The 15,241-nt window shown below is 43.1% G+C and overlaps 1 protein-coding gene across 3 annotated transcripts in view; it reads right to left on the reverse strand.

Moving 5' to 3' along the window:
- ODAD2 (outer dynein arm docking complex subunit 2) overlaps positions 1-15,241 on the reverse strand; it is a 189,273-nt gene that overhangs the window by 112,010 nt on the left and 62,022 nt on the right. For all 3 annotated transcript variants that reach the window (XM_047755183.1, XM_047755184.1, XM_047755182.1), the window contains 6 exons: positions 14,665-14,811; positions 13,774-13,983; positions 9,147-9,389; positions 8,333-8,443; positions 4,840-4,994; positions 2,967-3,209 (listed from right to left, as the gene is read on the reverse strand). In XM_047755183.1, coding sequence (XP_047611139.1) covers positions 2,967-3,209; positions 4,840-4,994; positions 8,333-8,443; positions 9,147-9,389; positions 13,774-13,983; positions 14,665-14,811 — 1,109 coding nt within the window. The remainder of the gene's footprint in view (positions 1-2,966; positions 3,210-4,839; positions 4,995-8,332; positions 8,444-9,146; positions 9,390-13,773; positions 13,984-14,664; positions 14,812-15,241) is intronic.

Here is a 15,241-nt window from a genome sequence, read left to right on the forward strand (position 1 = left end):
AATTTTAGCCACAGCTGCAGACAAACCATTAAAACATAAAACTGCTAGTCATTAAAACAAGTTCCTAACTTAGGAATTATTTAAGACTTACACAAAACAGAGGTTTGTCTGTCATTCCCTTACCATTTAACTTAAAGATCGAAGTCTCAATAGATCCCTCAAATGGAGCAGTAACAGCCACATCTGAAACCTGATGCCACAGGTGATGCTGTTTGGATTCCTACCCAGCACAACACACTGTTTTCTAAAACTGACTTTGTGTGTTTCTGAAGGCATTTGTGGGAAAATCCATATTCACTAGTACAAAGATGGGGTCACTTGGCTGCACAGAGCAATTGGCACACAGTGCCAATCAACTCTATAATTTTTAAAAGGTTTAAAAAAGAAAAAAGCATTCCTCAACCTCCTTGTTGCACAAGAAAGACCAGTCTTTATCTTATGAGGCTTTGTCATAAGATTTGACGCTTTTTCTCTCCTTCAACACTCTTCCTCTTTGTTTCTACGGTAACGTCGTCTTTCTGGCTTGGCTTCCCTCACAGCGCTCTGGCTGTTCCTTCTCAGGTTATTTATTTATTTTTTTTGGCGGCCACCCTGTGACATACGGGGTTCCCAGGCCAGGGGTCAGATCTGAGCCACAGCTGTGACCTATGCCACAGCTGCGGCAACAATGGATCCTTTGAAGCCACTGTGCCAGGCCAGGGATCGAACCTGCATCCCCGCCCTCTAGAGACACCACCGATCCCATTGTGCCACAGTGGGAATGCTTCTTCTCAGTTTCTTTATAGGTACCTCTTCACGGGTCTATTCATTCTCCTTATAAGACCAGGTTCTATAGAGTTGCGGTTTTGTCCTTCTCCCTTTTCTTTCTCTTCCTCACAATCTCACATATATTCAGCACTTAAGTTACCAAATATTCATAATGCTATATGCCCAACCCACATTCTATCCTAAGCTTTAGACAGGAACATGGCATTGACCAGCTGCCATTGGCAGAGACATATCCCCTAAGAACCCCAAGGTGTATCCAACCATAACTGAACTTGTCATCCATTTAGTTCACAGTGAATACCTGCCCTGAGCCTCGCACCAGGTCAGACAATGAACATGTCATGATGTACAAGCTGACTCTGTTCCTCCCCTAGTGAAGTTCATTCGTCCTTCACCCGTCCTCCAGCTGTATCCCTCCATCACTAACTGATACCATTATTCATCCAGTTACCCAAGTCAGAAACCTAAATATCGCCCATGACTCTCCCCTCTTCTTTATAACTCGTGTTCAATCATTCACCTGGTCTTCCTCATTCTCTCCTCTTATTTCTCTTTAATCTGTCAATTACTTTATTCTTTCATTCATTATATTCCACAGGTTTCATTTAAACCACCTTCACTCCTGGTCTCCAATGATCCCCTAAACAAGCATCTCTGTTTCAGGTTATGCTTAAAAACCTTTATTAACCTCCAATCAACTGTAAAGCAAAACCCAAACTTAGCCTGAGGCACAAGGGCCTGAATTATAATTGCTTCTTGACAGGCCTGGGCTGCACCTTCAAAGCTCCTTCATTGCAGGTGAGGGGTTAAAGTGAGTTATTCACCATTTAGAGTTCTCTTGTTCTCCATTTATAGCAGGTTCAATAACATGACTAACTTGACAGAAAAGAACAACAGAATGAGTACAGATACCGATTCTATACACTTTAATTTTGTACCTATGTATGACGGCTTTAAATTGCTATTACTTAAAGCCATTGCTATGTGAACAATTTGAGCCAACAATTACCTAGCACTATTATGTATCAAGCACCTTAGACATAGTAACTCACTCAATCACTATGATCCAATGAGATGGGCATGGTAGCTATCCCCTTGTTATACATGTGGTAGCCAAGGAACTAAGCAGTTTAACAATTTGCTGAAGGAAACACAGTTGGTAAGTGGTGAGACTGGCATTCTGGCCAGTGGTTTCAGAAGCTATACTCTTAACCATCATACACTACTATTCAAAATAAAAAGAGATTGTGTAAGGTATTAAACAAAAACTTGATTTTTTAAAAGCTGATGCATATTCATCATACAGACTGTATATAAAATGCAACACAGAAAGTAAAAAATATCCCAAATCCTACAATTCAGACATTATCATTAACAGCGAATACGAATTATTCCAGATATCTCTTTATGCCTGTAGCTAGATAAAAGGATGTATGGATAGGTAAGAGAGAGAGATAAATGGATGGACGGATGGATGGAAGGATGGATGGAGAGGTAGAGATGAAAATAATTTTTAAATACTATCTATATACTATCTGTTGATGTATTTATTGGTAAGATGATAAAATTTGCATATCTACTCATCCACCCTTCTCTTTTCTATTTTTTGTCAGTTCTATTTACACTATCATTATCAATACCCATAAAATATAGATGATTCTCCTAATGGTAATTCTTCCATCATTTTGATTGATTACTGGTATTTTAAGTCCTCCTGCTCCAGCCCTCCAGCTCATCCAAGGGAACAGTCTGGCTATGTTAAGTCATGACTGGGGAATCTTGTGATTATTGATACATAAGCAAATTTTACGTTTTCATTACTCACACATGCCAGTTCTAAGAGATGACCCTATTCCGTGGCTCCCTGAGTATCCCCAAAACACTCTCAGAAAAAAATCTTTCAGCCTCTTGGAGTTCCCCTTGTGGCTCGGCAGAAATGAACCTGACTAGCATCCCTGAGGACGCAGATTCGATCCCTGGCCTCACTCAGTGGCGTAAGGATCTGGTGTTGCCGTGAGCTGTGGTGTAGGTCGCAGAAGCAGCTTGGATCCCATGTTGCTGTGGCTGTGGCATAGGCCAGCAGCTGTAGCTCTGATTTGACCTCTAGCCTGGGAACTTCCATGTGCCACAAATGCAGCACTAAAACAAACCAAACCAAAACAAAACACAAAAAACCATCAGCCTCTAGGGCCACTTACATCATACTCTCAGGCTCTACTGCACAAGCGCCGACAGCTTTCGTGACATTGACAAGTAGAGCTTGGTTTATTCCAACGAGGAGGTTCACAAGAGGCTGAATGCCCCCGCACTTCCGGACAATGACCCTGTTCTCGTGCTCTTGACAGCATTCTCCCAGAGCACCAACGACGTTCACAAGCACTTCTTCCGGCTGGTCAGTTAGAAGTCCCACCAAGGTTTCGATGGCTTTGTACTCCCGAAATCTAAGTTCACCACAAGCGAAAGAGGGTAGGAAGGAAGGAAAAGGGGTACACGGTATTATTTTGGGTATAAAGTCTGCTGACAATAACATTAATGATAACATGAATAGCTGAAATTTACTAAATGCCAACTCTACACCCATCCCATCCTTACAACAACCCTGTGATGGAGATCCTATTAGAACCCCCATCTGCCAAAGGCTGATCCGAAGCTTGGTAAATAGCGAAGCCAACATTCACACACACAACTGTCTTGCCCTTAAGTACTATGTTATTATACAGCCTCTAAGACAACTACAACGTCTTCTGAATCGGAGCATCCATAACCCCACTATGATAAGGGTTCTCCCATGATATAGGGACAATTTCACATCAGCAAAGCAAAATAAACATTCTGCATGTGTGTGTGTGTGAGTGTGTGTTACATAGAACATGTAAATAGGTGTCTTGGTAAAGACAGTCCTCACCCTGACACAGGGAAGAGCTGCCCCAGGACATCCATCCCAGAGTGCGCAAACTCTAAAAATATGTGAAAAGATAAATTCAAAGATGAAGATCAATCAAATGGTTGTAGAGTTGACAAATACTTTCAAATTCAATGAAATTCTATTTGAAAATGACTACTCGTTAAGACTAACTGGTAAGTTGGCATGTAGACAACTCATCTTGGTTACCTTTAGAAAAAGAATGGAGGAGCTCCCATTGAAGCTCGGTGGGTTAAGAACCCGAGATAGTGTCCATGAGGATGTGGGTTCAATCCCTGGCCTCGCTCAGTGGCTTAAGGATCTGGTGTTGCCACAACCTTCGGCATACGTTGCAGAGGTGGCTCAGCTCCGGTGTTGCCGTGGCTATGGCGTAGGCCTCAGTTGCAGCTCCAGTTCCACCCGTAGCCCAGAAACTTCCATGTGCTGCAGGTGCGGTGGTGGAAAGGAGGGAAGGAGGGAAGGAAGGAAGGGAAGGATGAATGAAACTACTTCCATCTCTAAAGATTCTGTGGGAAATTCATTCTCTCACCTTGATAGGTCTCTGCAGGAAACATCAAGTGTATTTCTCACTTAAATGGGTGCAAAACAGCCCACGGGCCTAGGGAGATTACGTCAGTAAGCCCCTTTCTCCCACTGAGGCACAAAAGCAAGTGCCAGCTGCGGGGATGGGAAGTAGGGGTCCTTTATTTCTAAGAAGCCCTTAATTCTGCCAACGTGGTCCAGACTGTACCTCTATGAAAACTACAGTAGTAGCACTGAATCAAGGCTTTATTAAAACAGCATTAAAACGGAAAAATGGGAGTTCCTGCTGTGGCTCAGTGGTAATGAACCCAACTAGTATCCATGAGGATGCAGGTTTGATGCCTGACCTTGCTCAGTGGGTTAAGGGTCTGGTGTTGCCACGAGCCATGGTGTAGGTCACAGACACGGCTTGGATCCTGCATTGCTATGGCTGTGGTATAGGTTGGCAGCTGCAGTTCTGATTCAACCCCTAGCCTGGGAATTTCCATATGCTGCACACATGGCCCTAAAAAGCAAAATAAACTTAAAGTAGAGTAGAATAGAGTAAAAAAATAAAATAAAATAAAACAAAAGAATGTGTTTCGATGGCCATGTTTTAATACAGAACATTGAAACCCTTCTCTTACTTGATGACATTCTCTTTGCTGATGGAACATTTCCATATCGCCCCTGTGACAGCGGCCAAGCGTTCTTTATTGTCAGTGTTGTTGAGGAGGGAGGCCAGGGGTTTGAGTCCTCCATGCAGCCTAACCAGGTCACGGGTCTCCTCATCTTCTGCACACTACACAAGAAGCAAAGCAGATGCTGTCATGGATCGAGGTACCTCTCGCCTTCAGGGGACTGTGAAGGGGCTGTCCTTCTAGTAGCCATGAAACCTTTTCAAAGAGTATCATGTTCCGAAGGAGACTACAAGTAAAATATAAATCTTTTCTAGCTGACAGCATCTTCAGTCCTTTATGTGGTTTTGGCGATGCCTCGCAGTTTCTACACACATGGCAATCCTTCCCAGCCAGTTCTGGGGTAGCCTGGCTTCTACCAAGATGGAGGCAGAGGTCAGTAAGAAACCTAGGGTACCACATGTATGCTGGAAGAAATCTTCAGGGATGTTAGCCAGAGTCAAGGATTCAGTCAGGTCTAAGGAGGGAGGAATTTCCCCAGAAGAGCTTCTATGCCCAGACCAGTGGGTTATATCAACAGCAACCAACATTTTATTCAAGCACATTTATCCATATGTTTATGTTGTTATCCTTTGAAATAAACATGTACAGACAGCACAGATATTCCCAATTGATGACACCTCCCAGTTTATAGAGCCAAAAGGTGATCAATTCAGCACAGATTTACTTTTATTTTAAGCATAGAGTTGCCCTCGAAGCTCATGTGATGCATATCGTGTGTCACCCATGAAGCCCCATGAGAAATCCTTATTGCAATGCACCACAAGGCACCTGCCACGTTTACCTTCTATTAATGACTTTAGTTCTAGTTCAATTGTAATGTTTAAAAATTGATCACTATTTTTAACCCACCCTTAATGCTCACTCATATGAGGGATATATATAAGTCAAGAAGATAGTTCCTTAAAAGGAACCCTCCTACACTGTTGGTGGGAATGTAAATTGGTGCAGCCACTACAGAAAACAGTACGGAGATTTCTCAAGAAACTAAAAATAGAACAACCATATGACCACAAATTCCACAATTGCATGTACATTGAAAAAAAGACAAAACAAAACCAAAAACAGTAATTCAAAAAGATACATGAGGAGTTCCCATAGTGGTGCTATGGAAACAAATCTGACTAGGAACCATGAAATTGCAGGTTCAATCCCTGGCCTCCCTCACTGGGTTAAGGATCCAGCATTGCCATGAGCTGTGGCGAAAGTTGCATACATGGCACTGATCTAATGTTGCTGTGGCTGTGGCATAGGATGGCAGCTGTAGCTCTGATTTGACCCCTAGCCCGGGAATCTCCATATGCAGCTGGTGCGGCCCTAAAAAGAAAAAAAGAATACATGCACCCCAATGTTCAGAGCAGCATTACTTACAATAGCCAAGACATGGAAACAACCTAAGTGTCCATCAACAGACGAATGGATAAAGAAGCTGTGGTTCATAAACACACACACAGGCGCGTACACACACACACACACACACACACACACACACACACACACAATGGAATACTACTCAGCCATAAAAAAGGACATTTTACCATTTGCAGCAACATGGGTAGACTTGGAGAGCATTAAGCTAATGAAATAAGTCAGAGAACAATAAATACTTATGGTATTGCTTATGTGTAGAATCTAAAAAATAACAACAAACAAGTGAATATAACAAAAAAGAAGCAGACTTACAAAGAGATTAAAATTTAAAAGACCATATATCCTTATTATGAGTGAGTAGTGTCCCCTCTAACTCAGACGCTGACATCCTCACCCTGTACCTCAGAGTGTGACAGGGGAAATTAAGGTTAAATAAGGTCATTGAGGGGGTGTGACTCCAGTATGACTGGTGTCCTTCTAAGAAGAGGATATCAGGACACAGAAGAAGCACCACAGAAGACAGAGGGAGAAGGACAAGGGACATGAAGTCAATGTCTACAAGCCAAGGATTGAGTCCTCAACAGCTGAGCTCAGATGTTCAGCTTCCAGACGGTGAGGAAATAAATTTCTGTTGTTTAAGCCCCCAGGTGTACAGTTACAAGCAGTCCCAGAAAACAACACAACCCTCCACCGACACGAACCCTTCTCTGAGCCCGTCTTTTCAGAGCATTCTCTCACCTTGCACATTTTATTTATTTTTAAAAACTATTCTATTTATGTATTTATTTATTTATTTGGGCTTTTTAGGGCCCTACCCGCAGCATATGGAAATTCCCAGGCTAGGGGTCAAATTGGAGCTGCAGCTGCCAGCCTACACCACAGCCACAGCAATGCCAGATCCTTAATCCACTGAGCAAGGCCAGAGATCAAACCCACATCCTCATGGTTACTAGTTGGGCTCATGACCACTGAGCCATGACGGGAACTCTACCTTGCATATTTTAAAATGAATTCTCCTAGAACAACAATTCTGATTAGGCAGAGACCAGTGCCGCCAGTAGCCAGCCTTATACAAATTTGTTTGTCTTTTCCTTAACTATGCTAACCTGTTTTTTTTGTTTGTTTTGGAATCCTATGAAACCTGTAACCCACAAAAAGTTAATGAAGATTAAAATAAGCAAATTCAGGAGTTTCTGTCATGGCTCAGCAGAAATGAATCTGACTAGCATCAATGAGGATGCAGGTTCAATCCCAGGCCTCACTCAGGGGCTTAAGGATCCAGCATTGCTGTGAGCTGTGGTGTAGGTGCAGCCAAGGCTTGGACCTGACAGTGCTGTGGCTGGCAGCTACAGCTCTGATTGGACCCCTAGCCTGGGAATTTCCATATGCCGCGAGTGCAGACCCAAACAGACAAAAAATAAAATAAAATAAGCAAATTCATAAAAGATAAAACAGGAATAGGAGTTCCCATTGTGGCTCAGTAAGTTAAGGACCTGATGTTGTCTCTGTGAGGCTGCAGGTTTGATCCCGGTTCTCACTCAGTGGGTTAAGGATCTGGCGTTGCTGTGGCCTGTAGCGTAGGCCTCAGCTGCAGTTCAGATTCAACCCCTGGCTGGGGAACTTCCATATGCTGCAGGTGCAGCCCTGAAAAAAACAGAAAAAAAAAAAAACCCAGGAATACACATATACACACATACACAACACATATTCATTCATCTTTTGGTAGGAGATACATCTCCCAAGACTGTTGTGTTTGAACAGGATATATGAAAAGCACTATAAAGGCACCTGTTTGGCTATTTTATACTACATTCATCATTTCAGCAGACAGAGACATGTAAATATCTTATAGAATTATAAATAATCTGTCATGTTGAAGCAGGTTCCTCTCTGACATTTACAGGCATGGTCATTACCATAGACACCGGTTCTCAGATCTGTGTGAGCAGGAAATCCCAAGGGGTTCCCGTTACAAATGCAGATGTCTGAGCCCCCTCCCCAGAGAATGGGACCTCACAAAGCACCGCCTTAACCCTTGTGAAGACAGCCAGCAGCCTGGGACCCCACATACCTGGTAGATGGCCATGGCGCAATGTTCCTGCAGCTGCTCGTTTTCACTATTGAGGTTCTTCACCAGATTTTCAATGATCCTTTCCGCTTTGATTGCAGCTCGGTAGTTTTCCTAGGGGAAAAAACCCTTCCATAGTTATGTGTGCAGAATGCATAAATATAACTATTCGCATTTATTCATGACGGCGCTGAACAAATTTTCTCAGTGCACACCAGCGTTCACCCCTAACATACAGATATAACAATAAGAGAATTTTTCAAAAATGCTCATTTTCAAAAATATATTCATTCTCTTAACTGTATCACCAAGGTATTAATGAAAGCAATTTTCTGTTAGGGTCGTCTCCTCTTTCTAATAGAGTGGTGACTTCTTGGGAAAAAAGAAAATCCTCAGCAGTCTTGATAACCTTAATTATTTTTCCACTAAAGAAAGTCAGGGGGATTATTTTGTTCTTTTTTTTGGCTGAGTAATATAATGCCCTTGACTTTCTTTAGTGGAAAAATAATTAAGGTTAGGGGAAGGGGAGGGAGTGGGATGGACTGGGAATCTTGGGTTCATAGAGGCAAACTATTGCCTTTGCAATGGACAAGCAATGAGATCCTGCTGTATAGCACTGGGAACTATATCTAGTCACTTGTGATGGAGCATGATAATGCGAGAAAAAAGAATGTATATATGTATGTGAGACTGGGTCACCTTGCTGTATAGGAGAAAATTGACAGAACACTGTAAAGCAGCTATAATGGAAAAAATAAAAATCATTATTAAAAAGAAAAGAAAAGAAAGTCAAGGGAAGCAGAGCTGGCCTGGGTACCTCTGAGGCACATTCTTGCAATGTCCCCACCACCGGGATGAGCATATTTTGGTGAGACGTCTTCAGTAACCGAGCCAACAGAGGAATGCCCCCCGCTTTGCGGATGGCTTCTTTATTTGCATAGCTCTTGCTGCAGCTCCACAGCGCCAGCGCCCCACAGCGGGCCACCTCCACGTCTGGGGTCTCGTACAGGCTCAAGTAAGCTGGTTCCGGCGAATTCTGCCCACAGTCAAGTAGAGCGACCTAGGAGAATAAAGAAAATAAATGCAACATCCGTGGGAATCTTTAAAATGAAACTTAACCCATCCCGCAGCAGCTACAGAACTGCTACCACAATCACCTCCATCAAAAATAAGAATCCTTGGAGTTTCCCTGTGGCTCACCGGGAACAAACTAAACTAGTATCCACGAGGATGCAGGTTCGATCCCTGGCCTCACTCAGTGGTTAAGAATCTGGCATTGCCTCAAGCTGTAGCATAGGTTGCAGATGTGGCTCAGATCCAGTGTTGCTGTGGCTGTGGTGAAGGGCTCAGCTAAAGTTCCAATTCAATCCCTCGCCTGAGAACCTCTGTATGCCACAGGTGTGGCCCTAAAAAAAATTAATAATAATAAATTTCAAAATAAAATAAAATGGATGGGTTACAGAGACCTACTGTATAGTACAGGGTAATCTACTCAATAGTGTGTGATAACCTATACAGAAAATGAACCTGAAAAGGAATGTATCTATGTATAATGTATAACTAATTTATTCTGCTGTACACCTGAAACTAACACAACTTTCAAAGTCAATTATACTCCAATAAAATCTATTCTATTCTATTCTATTCTATTCTATTCTATTCTATTCTATTCTATTCTATTCTATTCTATTCTATTCCATTCCATTCCATTCCATTCCATTCCATTCCATTCCATTCCATTCCATTCCATCCCATTCCATTCCATTCCATTCTACTTTGGGCCACACCTGCAGCATATGGAAGTTCCCAGGCTAGGGGTCGAATTGGAGCTGCACCTGCTGGCCAACACCACAGCCACAGCAGTGTGGGATCTGAGCTGCTTCCACAGCCTATACTGCAGCTTGAGCAATGCCAGATCCTTAACCCACTGAGCGACGGCAGGGATCGAATTTGCATCTTCACGGATACTATGTCGAGTTCTTAATCTGCTGAGCCAAAATGAGAACTCCTAATTTAAATTATTAAATTTTTCATTGACGTATAGTTGATTTACAATATTTGTTCCAGCTGTACCACATAGTGATTTGCTATTTCTGTAGATTATACTCCAGTAAATTTTAAAATATTAGCCATATTCCCTGTGCTGTTCAATAGGCTCTTGTTGCTTATTGATTTCATACATAGTACTTTGTGCCTCTTCATCCCCTACCTCTACCTTGCACCCCTTAGCACTAGTAACCACTAGTCTATGCTCTGTATCTTCGAGTTAGTGTTTTGTTAGATTCATTTGTTTCTTGACCCTCCTCCTCCAAGTGGAGTGAATGGATCACTGCCCTCCTTAGTCTCTGCAGCGTTCCCAGTACTGACACAGAACACCTGATATACCCACTGTTAGGAGTTTATTTTTGCCTACACCCATCCCCACCCTCACACTCTGAATGACCATGAGTCTGTGACATCACCATGATGAGGGACTTAAATGTTCATTTACGTGTGGGTTTCTCACCATCTCCTTCTATTGACCCACATTTCCGGAAGTATTTGAACTGTTTTTTTGGTGAGAGGATCAAGCCCCCTGTCCATACAGGGCAGGGTGGGAATGGCCTGGGACCCCCAGCAGTAGATCTGGCATCTTTCCTGCCCAGATGCACCCCCACCTGCTCATAGTTGCCTCTGCAGAGCCTGAGCCCCATTTGTGCCCAAACCCACTGTGCCAGTGCCCCTACCTGCTCTGATCCTGACCTCGGCTCCCTGCCCCAGCTTGACCTCTGTCCTAGAAGGTCTCCCTCATTTTCAGTTTTAGTTGGGGTGACTCTTGTCTGCATGTGTCATTCACTCTCCCATGCCCAGCAAACCAAAAATGGATTCCCAATCCTGGTCCTTCCCAGATGGACCCACCAATTCCAACCCAGCAATTCCAAGTTTACTATCAGCCTATCCATCACTGGCCTTTCCTGTTTTCGAATTTAGAATACTTTAAAATTAGATTAAAATGCATTTCAATAGCCAAGACATGGAAACAACCTAAATGTCCATCGGCAGAGGAGTGGATCAAGAAGATGTGGTACGTATACATAATAGAATATTACTCAACCATTAAAAGGAACGAAATACCAGCATTTTTAGCAACATGGATGGACCTAGAAATTACCATGCTAAGTGAAGTCAGCCATACAATGAGACACCAACATCAAATGCTTTCACCGACATGTGGAATCTGAAAAAAGGACAGACTGAACTTCTTTGCAGAACAGATGCTGACTCACAGACTTTGAAAAACTTATGGTCTCTGGAGGAGACAGTTTGGGGGGTGGTGGGATGTGCTTGGGTTGTGGGATGGAAATCCTGTGAAATTGGATAGTGATGATCATTGTACAACTACAATGATAAATTCATGGAGTAATAAAAAAAAAAGAACTAAAATTAAGTAAAATTGCTGGATACAAAATCAAAATAAAATAAAATGCATGTCATTATTTTGACGGAATGACTGCAACTGCCCAAATTCCAGATCCCCAAACGTGAAGCATAAGATGTCCTTAAAGACCTGAGTGTTAGATCACACTGTTCACTCTTACAAGTTAATGAAAGCAGTTTCAGTTTCACATCAGCGAAATACGATTTCATGATTTAAGCGGACTAATGATAACCATCTTAATAGTGACCTTTGCCCGAATGCTTTACTACGGAAATTTTCAAATATACACAAAGGCTGAGAGAATTGTTTAGCAACATCCAAACATCCAGTACCTAGATTCTCTAATTACCAATCTCCTACGTCTGCTTTAATCACATAACTATCTGTTCATCTCTCCAGCCGTGAGTCCACCTGGGTTTTGAGGCAAATAATGATAAGGTATCATTCTCCGCAAATTACAAGTGAATAAAGCAAATACAGGATTTCAGGGCATGTCTGAACATGTTCCACTGTGTATGTAGTCATGTTAAATCCATGTTAATTCAATAGATATTGATTAACCCTTTATATGTGTGAGGTGCTGGGCTAATGTGCTGAGGATGATGCCAAGGCGAATGAGACATGCCTCTCACTTTAGGGAACTTAAAGCACAGGAGTGGTGACAATCCAGTAAGACAGAAGCTGTGGTAGAAACACGAGATCTAACGAGGGCGAAGATGCACTTCCATGTTGCACGTGATAAAGATGCTTCCTCGGAGTTCCCACTGTGGCCAAGCAGGTTAAGACCCTGACATAGTGTCCAGGAGGATGCTGGCTCAATCCCTGGCCTCGCTCAGTGGGTTAAGGATCTGGCATTGCTGCAAGTTGCAGCATAGGTCACACATAGCTTGGATCCAGTTTTTCTGTGGCTGTGGTGTAGGCTGGCTACTGCAGCTCCAATTCTACCCCTAGCCCAGGAACTTCCTTATGTTTCAGGTGCAGCCTTAAGGAGAAAAAAGGAAAAAAAAAAAAAAAAAGATCCTTCCTGTCATGTCAGGGGTATTGAGCAAATGCTAACGTCTCTTTCTCCATGGTAATCACTTTTCTGATTATAAAAGTAAATAGACAACAAACTGGCAAATGTAGAAAAATAGGAAGGAAATTTGGTAATCACTTCAGAGAAACCCCTTGTGAACAGTTTTGTGTATTTCAAGTGATTTTTCTATACTTGCTGGGTATGGTCTTTACAAATTTGGATTATATGAGTTCCCGCTGTGGCACAACAGGATTGACAGGATCTTGGGAGGGCTAGGATGCAGGTTCAATCCACCACCCAGCATTAAGGATCCAGCATTGCTGCAGCTGCAGCTTAGGTCGTGACTGTGGCTCAGATCTGATCCCCCGCCCAGGAGCTCCATAGGCCATGGGGTGGCCAAAAAAGAAAAAAAAAAGGGGGGGGGGGCGGGGATTATAGGTATCAGTTTTTCATCCTGTTATGATTTTGATATTGAACATACATTTATTCCTTGTTACTCTATAAACTTCCAAGACACAACACCTAGAGTTGACAATGGATGCTTCTTATGGACATTATTTTACTCATCTCACACTATAAAACCTGCTGTTGTCAGCTGTCACTCTTGGAAGTGACAATGAGATGAGTAAATGCCTGCAGTTCTGTCTCTATGTGGACATTTCGTCCCAGGGAGGCCACTACATCAGCGTACATGGGCTACCAGACAGCATTCTACCAGTCAGGATCGCACCACCCTCTTCCCAATGCTGCCTGCACACGTGGGTGCCCCCTCTACCCCGCCCCCCGGCTAATTTTTAAAATTCTATATTTCTTTGAAAAATGAGGTCAAACATGTTTGTTGGCCACTTGCCAATGTAAATATACAAAACTAATTTTCAAGGACATGTTATACAAAAAGAAGGTTCCCAGAACACGCCCGGGGGTTATTTAGTGTCCAAGAGGAGCCCAGAAGGACAGCAGGGAGCTGGCATGCCGGTGGCAGCTGGGGCACCGTCAGAGGAACTTACTCACCAGTTTGGTGATCCCCCCGTGGCGTCGCACGGCCTGCCGGGCTCTTCTGAACTTGGCAACATTTGCTATCGTCTCAGCTGCCAAACATTTCAGACTCTTATGCGGAGAATCAAGTATATTAACCATAATTGGTAAGCCCCCAAGGTCAACAATATTACGTCTGATTTGAGGATTATGACTGATTTCCTTCAGGATTTTTAATGAACCAATCTAAACGGGAAGAAAAAGTCCAAGATGAATGGCTGCTTGATGCATAACCACGGCTATACTTTTTAAAAATTCCAAGTCCACCTAAAACCCTTCCCCAATTAAGATTTTTAAGGGAATAGTTTCTGGACAGGTGTTATACATATCCTCTGCATTTTCCTTCAATTAGGTAGACAAATATTCATCATTTAAGAATAAGATGCATGTGCTGGAGTTCCCGTTGTGGTTCAGCAGGTTATGAACCAGACTAGTATCTGTGAGGATACAGGTTTGATCCCTGGCCTTGCTCAGTGGGTTAAGGATCCGGTGTTGCCTTGAGCTGTGGTGTAGGTTGCAGATGTGGCTCAGATCTGGCACTGCTGTGGCTGTGGTGAAGGCTGGCAGCTGCAGCTCCGATTTAACCCCTAGCCTGGGAACTTCTATATGCTGTGGGTGTGACCGTATAAAGCAAATTAATTAATTAAAATTAAAATTAAAAAGAAGAAGCACATGCTAAAGGAAAGGAACCAAAAGAGAAGGAAGAAAAGCAGACAGTTGATAAGAGCACCTGCTAGTAGAAGCAGCAAGTTATCAGTAATGACAAGGACGGGAAACAAGCAGCAAGAAGGGCAGACAGGCAACACTAAGAAGAAGCAGGTGACGGGGACGAGCAAGGCTCCTCATCCTTGTGATGGAGCCACTCACCTGACATTTGACTTCATCCGTCTCAAGTAAATTTATTAAAACTTCAAGGCCTCCAACATCCCTGATCGCCAACTGGCAGGTCTCTTGTGCCAAGTTGAAGTCCTTCATTGAACACAGTGCAATCACTGTGGCCGTCTGATTTCCTCCCTACAAGGACATGAGACCACAGAAAGGTTAGATATGATCACACTCCCATAAATGTTTTCTGAGCAGTGATGCATCTGTGAACTGGGAAGTACGAGGCCCCCTACATGGCATGTTCCATTTTTTAAGTTCTCTGTGTGGGTTATAATTTGTTAAATGAATCACGCCAGGCCGAGGCACAAGAAAGCTGTATGGGGCGTCATAAAGCATTGTTCCAATTAAGGGTCTCCATGTAAAGGCAGTCTGTCTGCTTTAAAGAGCCACAACCCCAGGCGGCCTGAGGACAGGAACAGAGCAGGGCACCAGGCTTGAGAGATGGTCTGGGGAGCATGAGTTTATTGTGGAGGCAATCGGCAGCCCCTGCAGTTCTTGAACTGTGGACTGTGCAGAGTAAACCGCGTCTGAATATTATTCTTAAAGAACAGTCTGGTAG

This window comes from Phacochoerus africanus, chromosome 12, assembly GCF_016906955.1.
Source record: "Phacochoerus africanus isolate WHEZ1 chromosome 12, ROS_Pafr_v1, whole genome shotgun sequence".
Taxonomy (NCBI): domain Eukaryota; kingdom Metazoa; phylum Chordata; class Mammalia; order Artiodactyla; family Suidae; genus Phacochoerus; species Phacochoerus africanus.